This window comes from Camellia sinensis, chromosome 3, assembly GCF_055761805.1.
Source record: "Camellia sinensis isolate YWXY chromosome 3, ASM5576180v1, whole genome shotgun sequence".
Lineage (NCBI taxonomy): Eukaryota > Viridiplantae > Streptophyta > Magnoliopsida > Ericales > Theaceae > Camellia > Camellia sinensis.
In genome coordinates this window covers 159,746,828-159,759,642 of record NC_138963.1, presented here as the reverse complement: position 1 = coordinate 159,759,642, position 12,815 = coordinate 159,746,828, and the positions used below count along the sequence as shown (strand labels likewise).

Below are 12,815 nucleotides of genomic sequence, written 5' to 3'. Positions count from 1 at the left end.
CAACACACATACACGCATGCACATGTTAAGACCTAAACACTTAAGCATCAAAGGATATCCTTTAAGCACACTTCAAGGGGAATAATCACGGACATATGGCATGCATTGGAAGCTTTAAAATCATGCTAAATATGATACCAAATCAATTAAACATGACAAGCCAAGGCATGCAACCAAGGTCTCAAAACTCAAAGTAAGCTAAGGGGCATTAAACTAGCCTTGACAAAACCAAACATGGCATGCATTAAACAACTAAAATCAGATTTCTAGCATGTTAAAACAAAGCCAAAAGACTACTTAGATGATATCTAAGAGGCCTAAACATGCAAGCGCACCAAAGAGGCTAAACATGAAGCATGGAATGTCGACCTTTGAACACACTTAAGGGACATCAAATGCAACCACACGAGCATGCTAAGTGGGTAGAAATAACATGGCAAGTGGTTCCAAACCACTGAAATGAGGCAAGGATGCATGCTACACACTCACACCCTTGAAGCCTACAAGCTAAAATGCAAAGAGGCTATGCAATGCATGCTAAAGTCGACCCAAACAACTAAGGACAGACCTTAAACATGGCAAAATAAACATGAAAGCTTCACAAAGCTAAGCCTAAAGCATGCTAGAACAATGGTTTACAACCTAAGGCATGTTAAGGCAACAAAATGGCATTACTAGGCATGTAAGCTAAGAAAGCATGATGTACCAAAACCAACTTAAAACAATGCTATATCATGGCATAATAAGCATAAAAAATAGCCAAGGCATGGTCAACATGAGCCTAAGCTAGGTGCTCCCTCAAGAGGCAAAAAAAATGATCCTTTTCAAGGATAACAAGGAGAGGGGGGGCCCTCTCCTTCTTGGGACCTCAAGGCACCATCCTCACCTCTGAAATCCCTCAAGATTTCAGTGGTGAGGAGGCCCAAGCACCAAGGTCTCGGAGCTCACCCAAAATGGCACAAAATGGAGCCTTACAAGGCTTAAGAGGGGTCAAACAACCCCAAAGCTTGAAGCAACCTTAAACAACTATTTAGAGGGCCTAAAAACAGAACTTCTTTATGTTATACACTAAGCTCAAAAATAGATGCAAGATAGGCTAAAAAGCTATGCAAAAATGGGGTAAAAAGGGACAAAAGTCTCACCCTTGTAGACCCTCTTCACAAATGGTGGACCAACAGTCTCCTTAGGTCCAAACCAGCTTCAAAACTCTGAAAACAATCCCTTTGAACCTCAATAGTCAAGGGAAGGTGTAATGGTAGGTGTTTGTGTGTAATACTATGAACAAACACACCTAGAACACTCAAGAGAGAGACATATAGAGATGGAATATTCACTACAACAAAAGTAATCTATGGTGACGAAAAGTAGTGAAGAAAATAAATTTCGTCACTAAATAAGAATAATCCGTGACGAATTATTTAATTTTGTCACGTATAATAAAAAATAAAAATAATAGGTGACGAAATTTGTTTTCGTCAACAAATACTTCTTTTTAGGTGAGGAAAAATTAAGTTTTGTCACCAAAGGTTTTTCCGCTAATTTTTTTTTGGTTGGCGCCAAAATTTGAGACTTTTGGTGAGAAATTTTTCTTGTCACCAATTATAAAATTATTAGCGAGGAATATATTTTCGTCACCAATAATTTTGTATATATATTTTTTGAGAAACTTAATTTTAAATATTTTAAGACCATTTGGTGAGAAATATATTTTTGTCACTAATAATCTTTAATATTTTGAGACTTTTTAGTGAAGAAATTATTTTGTCACCAATTTTGGAGGAAAAATTTTGACATATTGGGCGGTAATGGAAAAAATAGACAACTAACTTTTTTTCCCTTTTATTTTTGTTTATCTCTCTCTCTCTCTCTCTTTCAAAACAAAACACAAGTTAATTAACTCTCTAAACCTATGGTGACGAAAAGTAATGAAGAAAATATTTTGTCACTAAATAAGAATAATCCGTGACGAATTATAAAATTTTGTCACATATAATAAAAAGTAAAAATAATAGGTGATGAAATTTATTTTCGTCAATAAATACTTATTTTTAGGTGAGGAAAAATTAAATTTTGTCACCAAAGATTTTTCCTCTAATTTTTTTTGGGTGGCACCAAAATTTTGAGACTTTTAGTGAGAAAAAAATTTGTCACCAATTATAAAATTATTAGTGAGGAATATATTTTTGTCACCAATAATTTTAAATATTTTTTAAAAAAATTAATTTTAAAATATTTTAAAACTATTTAAAGAGAAATATATTTTTATCGTCAATAATTTTAATATTTTAAAATTTTTAATGACAAAATTATTTAATCACCAACCAATCTTAAAGGGGAACTTTGAAATTTGGCGGTAATGAAAAAAAAAAACCCTACTAATTTTCCCCCACCCATTTTTTCCTTTTTTTTTGGTGCTCTAGTTTTCCTCTAATCCCTCTCTTGCAAAACACACAAAGGTGTGGCCTTTCTCTCTCTTTCTCTTGCAAAACACACAAAGGCATGGCCAATTCGTTTATTCACGATCTACAGGGTCAATGATCTACAGGGTCAATGCCCCTTTACGATCTCCTATTCTTTGCCTATTCAAGTATGAGTATTTTTTCAATTCAATTATCTCTGTGTAGATGCCCCTTTCGATCTATTCATTTTTGTTTACTTCTTCTTTTCTTTTTTTTCCAAATAAATATTCCCCATTTTATCCTCTCTTTTTTTTGTATATTAATTACATAGGTTGGTTTTTATTTTACAGTATTAGGGCCTATCAATTCATTGTGTTTTATGGTTGATAAATAATCGTGTTTGTTTTTATTTTTATTGTGAGTTATATAAACTTTTTTAGGATTTTATGCCTGTGATTTTTTTGTTGGCATCAAGGAGGATTAAAAATATCTCTTTCCCCATCATCCACGCATTACCACGTTTTGTTGTTGGGTCCGAACTTGCTTTGTCTCGTGGCTTAATTTAGGGTTTTAGGATATTATATGCATTTGTTTGTATAACCATATAAATCCTATATATCTACTAGGACAACCTTTAATTTGTTTGAATATGGTGATATATGAATACCTTGGTATCTCCCTCCTGTTTGAGTGAAATGAATGCGTGTGGTGATTGTATCGTTGGGATGATGCACAAAATTCATGCCAGAAATTATGTATGAATTGACATACTCTGCCAAAGGGTTTGCAAGTGCTTCCTTGAGTCTGTAATGAGTAAGGATTTGCAAACCCCAAAGGGTTGGTCTGGTGGTGAAGGCTTGGGGCCTGGGATGTGCTCTCTCCACGGTCTCAGGTTTGAGACCTCCTAGGCAAACAATCAAAGCCCCAACTTTAATTGGGCCCTGCTAGTGGATGATGGGATTGGTCCTCGGCAACAGTTCGTCCATTGGGGTTAGATACCAAGTTCAAAAAAAAAAAAAAAAATGTAGGATTTGCATATCTGCATTTCCTTTGCATATAGGCATGAATGGGAAGTCATGTTCAGCTGTTAATTGAGAGAGGATTTTATTTAAGGATTCAGCCTAAACATAGGAGGCCACTTCTGAAGATGTTTTGCACTACTCCCAAACCTGTGAAAGTGCCCCGAAAATTGACCTAAATAATAATGATTATACTTGTTTCATCAGGAACTGAACATGTCCTTTTTTTCTTTCCTACCCCGATGCAATGTAAAATCCGCATCAAGGCTTTGTCGTCTTTAGCACCTATGTTTAGACAACCTTGATAGCTGGATCTGGAGATTTTGAATGCATTCATCTCCATTTCTATTTGGTTCATTTGTTGCAAGCTTCCCCCCACGTCATTTTTCTCTATGTATAAGAAATAATTCTTGAAACCTACATACTTACTGAAGTATGTGGAAGCCCAGCCATGCTTTATGACATAAAATATTGTAGGTGTGAGGCTATATGTTTCAAGCTGAATATGCTGGATTAATAATCAGCAGAAGAGGACAAAAAACTAGAATTGAAGTTTTGGTGAAGAGATGCAGACTGGCAGATAAGAGCTAATGGGTGGGAACACATTGTTTGGTAAATCTATAAATTAAGAAGATGTGCCTTTATATATGTTAAGGCCCGTTTGGTAAGTCTATAAATTAAGATGATGTGCCTTTATATATGTTAAGGCCTGATCATGAATTGATAACACCATCAAGATCATAACCCCCATTAAGAAAATATGCCTTTATATATGTTAAGGCTTGATTATGAATTGATAACCCCATTAGGATTGTAAAATGAACCATTAAAATGGTTGCATGTTCCATTCTACTTATTCGTGGTAAGTTTTGTTTTGTGTAATAATTTGTAACTTTTGCACTCTCTGGTTCTATCAGAATGGTCAACCCAATAAGGTTAATTCATTCATGTCAACGATTAATGAAGTTTCCATGGCTTCATTTCAGCATTTATTCATCTCTCTTTCTGGTGAGAAGTTTTCCGTCTTATGTTAGGATGTAGAATTCTGGTGAAAACTCTGGTCTGTTGGTAGCAATGTTTCTCCACTAGGAAGTTATAAAAATTAACTGAGGATTTTTGGTGGATGTTTACCCCATACAGAGAATAGTCATGTGTACCACCAGTTTGCCCATGGTCGTTTTGAGCTGAGGTTGAGAGTGCAATAGGATTGGCTTCCCTTTGAAGCTGGATATCTGTTGTTATAATTTTCCTGTTGCCTTTCCACTTCGTCTTGGTTGTACTTTCAATATTTGTGCAATTTTGTGGACTATAATACAGCTTCCCTCAATGAAAGGATGAAATGCTTTATGTTTGTTAACTTGAAATATTATTTATTATTATTATTTGGCAATTACAATTATTGAATTTGAAATCACCTGTAAAACTTGCAGAGATTGACATGTTTTTGCATCTGCACAATAAATAGGGTCTGCTTATTACTTGAACTCTCATAGTTTCCTAAACAATCAAACTCATTATATGGGCCAATTTGAATAATAGAATCTTGAACTACCCAATAATAAATATGAATTGTCAAAAAATTATCTCATTGGCTCTTTTTTTTTAGTTTTTAATCAAATTTAATATTCAATTCAAGATCTGCTTTGTCTTTTTTGTTTTGCTTATGTTAATGATGGTGGTGGTGGTGATCTTTGTTGATTAATCAAATTTAATATTTAATTCAAGATCTGCTTTGTCTTTTTTGTTTTGCTTATGTCAATGGTGGTGGTGGTGGTGGTGGTGGTGGTGGTGATCTTTGTTGATTAAAATGACTGGTTTTTGTAGAATGTGTCAGGGATTTAAAATTTGCACATGAATTACTTAGAACACCTGACAACATGTAGATTTATGTATGTTTTTTTGTATTTTATTTCATTTTTACATTTTGACGTGCTCGTATAATTTTTGTTCCCTTCAAAGATGGACGGGGAATCTCTTGACAGATCTTTGAGCTCTAGTCAGACAAATGTATATACTGCTGCTTTGTTCTATGCCTCATGGTGCCCTTTTTCAAGTGGTGTTCGATCCAGGTTTGTTGTACTCAGTTCAATGTTTCCTCAAATCAAACATGTAGTGGTTGAACAATCTTCTGCCATGCCAAGGTGGGTGTTGTAGTATGATCTTCTGTTTTATTATTATTTACTTGTTCAGATGGATTATATTATGTTTCAGTTATTATGTCTGCTGAGAATATAGATCAGAATGCTTGTATAGTGCACTGTCTGCCAGTTTCTGTATCTTAGGAGAAATTTGATCGTTTTTTGCATATTATAGCTAGTACACTTTACATTATAGACATGGCTCGGATGTGTCAAAAAAAATTATATATATATATATATATATATATATATATTCTAAAGAAAGGAACAATACTCATAATAATATTTTTGTTCAATAATAATTTGTGCTGGCTGATTTTCTGCATGTATCAGTTAGTATTGTTTGCAATCTTCTCAAATCTGGTCTGTAGTTTGCTATTCCTCTTCAGCTTGCAATTGCTTCCTCCAAAGCTTTCACATCATCTATGCGTTTGACAGGAGCAATTTTATTTTTATTTTGTTGATATATGATATATGATATTCACAAAAAAATTTATCTGAAAATGAATTATATGATATACATTTAAAATTTGTATGATGTGAATCTTATCTAGAATGACTGTGATTTATAAATATATTTATTTGAATATTTTTAAGTATTTTTTTTAATATGTACTTATTTTATAGGTTTTTCTACTTAGGTTATTCAAAAAAATAAAATAAAAAATAGAATCGATTACTTAGGTTATGATTTGGATTGATTCCTTTGCTCATGTGATCATCCTTGCTAGTTGGACTAGCCTCCTGATTCTTCTTGGATACCATGCTTGGCTATTTGAGGATCCTTGTAGATACCTGATGCTCTACTACTGCCATTATTTCTTGCCTTCGTTTTAGTTAGCTGTGGGCATCTTCTCTTTGAGTAGTTCCTCCTTGCAGGCTGTTTTGAGGTCTCCTTCTGTTAGCAAGTTCACAGACCCCAGCTCTCTTTGTTTATGTGGTCTCTGAACTTTTATTTATTTTCTTTTCATTTAGCCTTACCATATAACATACATAGGTAGGGTGATTGTAGCTAGATTGTGGTTAGAGATGACATGAGGTTCCACCATTGACATGAGGTTCCACCATTTCCATGATGGGATGTGCTATTGTGGTAATTTTTAATGATTTGAAATGGACTATCTAATTATCTGAAATGTTATGCTGACTTACATTTGTTAGATTCATGCTAAAATTAGTTGTAACAGCTGTTTATGGAGACAAGATAGGCCTTAAGTTCTAAGTGGGAAGATATAAAATGGCAAAAGACATCTCAATATTGGGCCCATAGTTGCTTTCATTTGGATATGATATTCTCCAATTGTGATCTCTAGGATTGAATGCATCAGTCTGAATATCGCTCAGGTAATCATGCTATGCAATTCTATTAATCCTAATTCATTTAGGATAATTTGTAATATCTGTTACATAGTTCAACATTCACCCTGTGTAATTTGAGTAATGAATTGAGTTATTGGTAAAAGAAAAAAAATTAACAAGAATGTCGTAGTGAAGCATAACCCAAAACTTTGCCAAACTATTGTAAGCATTGATGATGTGTGATTTTTATCTTATTAATTGACATCTTTCCCTGTATAAATGCAGTGGAGAAATGGGGATTTGGTAAAACAGAGAATTACCAAGAATATCGCAATGAAGATGAACTTTTCATTTTGAATTTTACTGATGATAATTTTGGATCTTGAATGTTACTGAATTTGATTCATTAGTGCCTGTGCCAGGCACAAATGACAACTAAACAAAGGGATCCATAGTGCCATAGTTCAAGACTCATTCCGTATAGCCTCTAGTCTATATCTGCTCTAGTTATGGAAGATAGGGGGTAGTAGCATTCCTTTGTTCCAGATCGTAGTAATTTCATTAGTACTACTAGAAAACATGAATTCAGAGTAAGGTTAACAGGTTTTGGTTTTTGGTAGCAGTTTTTGGTTTTTGTTCACCACTAAGGTTTGACACTATTGGTCTTTATCCATTTTCAACAGATAACCAAACATGAGCATTAATAGACTTCAATAAGGGGCTCTTATGTGAACTTTCCAACAAATATAATTGTAACCATGAGACAAAGTCACCTTCACTAGGCATATCTGTCTCCGTAAACATGGTTAACAGGATCTATTCAGGTTTTACACCAAACAGGCCAAGAAGCTCTGTTACCAAATGAGAAGGCTGAGGCAGGTACGTTTGTGCTGAACTCGGCTTGTGAACTAAGTACTAATTGAAAATTTCAAACCGTGGATTAATCAATTCAATTATTTTTCTTGAAACCAAGCATATTTCCTCCACACAAAATCACAGTAATAAATAAATCAAGAATAAGAGACACAATGATTGATGTGGAAAACTCATGGGAATAATAATCCATCCCATGGGGTGAACAATCAGAATGATTTCTGCCCTTCAAAATCCACTAGATCAAGAATTTAATATAAAGATCCAAAGTAACGACTTATGACCCAACTTTGAATGCGTTAGCCTTGCCATCTTCACCTTCAAGCTTGCTAGCTCAAACCCCACTGGCAAGTTGCAAGTGACTCCGACTTCGCTGGTAGTCTTCTTTTGTCTAGATCTCCACTACTAGTGGCTCCATCTTAATTGGTCATATGGTAGGAATAACCAATGCGCAATGAGTGATGAAGTGTATATGTGGTTTTTTATCAAAACAGTTAAGAAGATTTCACAAATCAAAGTCCATCAACACAATATTCTTCTCTAAAAATATGCAGGCAAAGTCTTCTTTCTACGGATTCAAGGGCTCTAGGGAGGCTAGGGCTAAATTATAAATCTGTGTGTTTTTTGTGTGTATCAAATTGAAAAGCAAATAAATACCCTATTTATATTTTCCAGACCAGGTCGTGTAATGATTTTGAAATTTTCTGGCCCACTCAAGTGCACTTTGGGTGAAGCTCTCAGGATCTCTCTCTCCATTGTTGAATCATCGCCTGCCTTGCTCGAGCATGCATTGCCCAAACAATAAGTGTTTTCTTTAGTGGCATTTGATATATAGAGAAGAAAAAGGCTTTAAATTTAGTGTTTTTTTTTTGTTTTTTCCTCCCTTTGAAGATTATGAATTAATTAGTTGTTAATTATGTACAATAAATTAGGACATGTTTTGGATGCTGATCATGGCAACATCTCCTGTTCAATGCCACTATTGATGCTTAGGGGCAGGTCTGAAGTCCGAACTTGTCATGCTATGTATAGCATGCACGGAGACCTCTCCTCAATTTTTTGTTTTTATTTATCTATCTATTTATTTAACTTGAAAGTTTTGATATCCTGATTTCATTAGTTTGTGCATGTGTTTTATTGAGTTTATGCCTTTTAAATCTCTCTTTCATTCTATATCTCTAACAATGCCCATAGTTTCGTACTTACCTAGTCTTTTATTTGGCAGAATGCTTGTAAGAATGGATGGTTTGCCGACAAGGATTCCGAAGAACTTCTTAGTCTTGCAGATGAGGTTTTGCAGTCTACTGAGTCTGCTTGACTTTTTTGTGCAATTCTTTTCCTACTTATATCTTATAAGTTTTCTTTCTGTATATTTAGATAGGGAGCAGCTTCTGCAGTGTAAGAGATATGAACACTGAAGCGAACAATTATCTCCAAACTATCTCAACAATTATGTCAAGGTAGAAACTTTTTTGTCCTCTGCCTCCCATCCCCTTCCTCTTTGGGTGTAAGTTATATTCTGTTGTACATATATCTTTTACTAATATGAGATTAATAGAATACTAATTTTCTTTTAGTTCAATTTTTCCATGCAATACTGTGTGTATCATAATGGTTACTGAAATTACATGTTTTATTACAGTCTACCTACATTGATGGTTGGAAAAGTCTCTCATTGGCTTGGTTGTTTCAATCAGACATTTCTTCTTAATCTTCCTAGTTTTTTAAAAGCCAATTATAGGCAGAGTCTTGCGCAAGGCTGTATATGTACCACAGTTGACTGCTATTATAGGGGATCAATTATCTTTCTTTGGTTATTTTTATCCATTGTATGAGCTAGGTCGGTGGAAGACAAGATGTATGCTGCATCTCCTGACTAGTTCACCTTTTTCTAGTTGCAAGGATGCAATATTTAACCATGTCATGTTCATGAAATATGAATATTTTTCTTCCAATGTTCCAAACACCAGCATGATAGGCCTAGTAATGTGAATCTCTTATTCCACTTCACCCCTTTTGGACCAGGGGTGCAACCTGTGTGATGGTAGGCCTCTTTTTCCCCCAAAATTGATGAGAAAAATTTGTAGTTGAGGCCATATTATTGGAAAGGCCAAGGGTATTGTGCAGACATACAAAATCATATACCTACCCAATCTAAAAAAACCAAGCTTCTGACCTGCATAGCCTATTTATGTCGGTATAAGCAAACTTAGTGTTCAATGACACTCGTCTTGTTTGAGTTCTGTGTCTCTTCTATAATATATTATTTTCCATAGTGGTCAAAAGTTGACCAATTGTCAGATCGAGTTTCTGTATTATGTTGTTATGCATTGTACAAAGACCAACTTATGTGAACTAAGGGAGGGGATAAATTTGTTGCATTTTATTTTATTTTTTTACTTTTTTACAAATAACATTTTATGATAGCCTTTGTTGGTGAGTGAGCAATTATTATGTTTATTTTGGCATTTTTCTTGGTCAGTTTGGTGACTGTTTATCAGGCAGTGTGATTAAAATGGTTCGAAAGCACGGACACTTCTAAGAAGGTGACGTATCCGTGTCATGTCCGTGTCGGACACCGACAGTCTTAGGACACGTGTCCGACACTCTTCAAAACGTGTTCTATTTTTAAATTTTTAAAAAAAATTCAGACACTCTTTGGACACTCGGATGACACAAGTGTAAATCGCTGAAACACACGTGTCTATCGATTAAACACATGTGAAACTAATTATAAATTTGAACAAAACAACTTAAGATACAATTATAAAACAAAACCCATATAAATTTATAGGAATTAGTGTCATATTGCATTTTTTATTATCTTTGAATGATATATTTATGTATATAATATATAATAAATATATAAAATTATATATTTCATGCGTGTCCCTCATGTGTCGTGTCCTGCATTTTTTGAAAATTAATGTGTCGGTGTGTCTGTGTCGTATCCGTATCGTGTCACGTGTCCGTGCTTCTTAGGTTCGAAGTGATCGAGCTTACAACTAGGCGTCTAATTAAACCTGGTTTTGTAGCTTATTGAGTTTTCTTTTACACAATATGCTTTAAGAATATTTCCACATGGACAGATGTTAAATCGTTGGCCAATGATTAATTACATTCATTACTGAATTATATGCCTAGAATTGTCTCACTGCGCGCAGATTCTATCCACGAATGAAAATGGGCCAGATACTTGCTTTTCTTGAAGTTAAGGTTGTTTTTCCTTTTCCTCTCATACCTAATTATTCATTTACTTTGTAGAACAGAAGTTGGTAATAATTCTGTTCTATATTGTAGCCTGGCTATGGGACATTTGCATATGATTTCCATATTTTGAAGAATGCAAAACCTTCTGCAGAAGATAAAGTGGTAAGTATTGTTTAAACCATTTTGGATAACACAAATAAAGTTCTATATGCTCAGGCAAAGTCTTTGTGATTTATGAGATACATTTGATTTCAGTGGAAATGTTTTACCAAGGTTCCTATATTTATAATCCTCTTTGCTCGACCTAATTTAATTGGGAAACATTCTGCTATGTGACAAACCCACCAAACTTGTGTTGCTGAAATGCATGCTACTACTTTCTCAAAATTATTTAAAATAAGGCCATCATGTAGCTGTCGTCCCATGTATTTGAGGTATTGGAAGGGCTGAGGGTTATAATGGATGTGGAACTAGCTTAAATCATGTGAAATGGCTGACATGCTTTATTGTTTGAACTTTTACTTCTGCACCAAACAGTGGCTCTATCTTTCAAGAAGTTATAAATATTCTCTTCTTAAGCTACTTCTTAATTAATATTATGTACCTTTCCTTGAAAGTCCACTCCACTTGACTTTTAGGATCACTGTCCAGCTTTCCTTCCACACCACTTTTTATTGCCTAGCTTAATTCATGGGACCATTTTTGTTAAACATAATTATCCAAGTTCAGTTTTCTTTTTCACCTGATTTGTAGCTTTTCTTCGTACTCGATGTATTAATGTAATTAATTTAATATATATGTCATAAGTCTTGCTTATGTTCCAAGAAGCAACTGTAGATTGGAGCAATATTTGTTTTTTTCCAAGCAATCAGGGCTATCAAGAATTTTCTCAGTTTTTGTTTATTTATTTATTTTTCCTATGGCATTGTCATGAACACTGTTGTGCAAATAATCGGTATGATCAGATGGATTGAGACCATAATACCTGTCCATTGTGGGTGGTAAGGGGATCAGTAGGCTGTGGAGCCCTCTGGGAAGTGACAGGGATATATCAGTGTTTTCTGATTCAATTTTCTTGATTCCTCATCTTGTTATTTTTCCTATCTATTAAATGGTAAAAAATATTTATTGAAAGCACTCAGTGGGTTGCTTGCTTAGTTAGTTTGCCTTTGTTTTTCCTGCAGCGGTTATTTGTGGCTCAAACAGATAATATTGAGACATCTTCATGTATCACAACACCCCCACAAGTGAAGTATGACCTTTTTTCTCCCTTGTTTTTGGCTAAGTTGAATTATTACATTTTCATTCTGACCAGCTTTTTGTTGTTTAACTTCTGTAGCTTTCTGTTAAATGGAAAAGGAGTGGATAAAAGGACTAATGTGTTCATGGTTTGTGCTTGTTTAGTTTTGGGGAAGTTATTTTATGTGACAACATTATGCACAATGAATGCAAATTGTAACAAACATTTTGTGTTTTCCCCCACCCCCATTAGGACACTGGTCCACAGCTTCCAACTGTCATGATGCATCAACTTGAAAAACTCAAAGCCCAAGGGTAAGTCAAATAGACACGAATTTCAAACAAATTCAAGAACAAGATGTACGTTTAACATGCATGTATTCAATTGAGTTCAAAGCTTCTAACACATGATCAAATGAGTCAATCCTTCTAAAACATGATGAATTCATGAACTATAACTAGAAAATGGACATGCATGTGAGGATTTTATGAAAACAACCTCAAACTCCAAGAACATGTACATGCATGCATGAATTAAGCCTCAATTCAACACTTTAAACCCATATTTGACTCTAACCTCCAATAATCCAAAGAACCATGCAAGAGCAACTCAAATGTACAAATGAGAGGATGAAATC

General features: G+C 34.5%; 1 protein-coding gene across 1 annotated transcript; it reads left to right on the top strand.

Annotated features, from left to right (window-relative positions):
• The first annotated feature begins 2,780 nt into the window (after positions 1–2,780).
• Positions 2,781–12,496, top strand: LOC114281358 (E4 SUMO-protein ligase PIAL2). Its single transcript, XM_082918544.1, has 8 exons — positions 2,781–5,487; positions 8,954–9,019; positions 9,106–9,188; positions 10,893–10,944; positions 11,029–11,100; positions 12,123–12,190; positions 12,278–12,326; positions 12,431–12,496. The coding sequence occupies exons 1-8, from the start codon at positions 5,455–5,457 to the stop codon at positions 12,494–12,496; spliced, it is 489 nt and encodes a 162-aa protein (XP_082774670.1). The 5' UTR covers positions 2,781–5,454.
• The last annotated feature ends 319 nt before the right edge of the window (positions 12,497–12,815 follow it).

Coding starts and splice junctions, on each gene's coding strand:
- LOC114281358 (XM_082918544.1), top strand. CDS start 5,455: ATGGTGCCCTTTTTCAAGTGGTGTTCGATCCAG. Junction 9,020..9,105: donor TTCTTAGTCTTGCAGATGAG/GTTTTGCAGTCT, acceptor CTGTATATTTAG/ATAGGGAGCAGCTTCTGCAG. Junction 10,945..11,028: donor TTGCTTTTCTTGAAGTTAAG/GTTGTTTTTCCT, acceptor TCTATATTGTAG/CCTGGCTATGGGACATTTGC.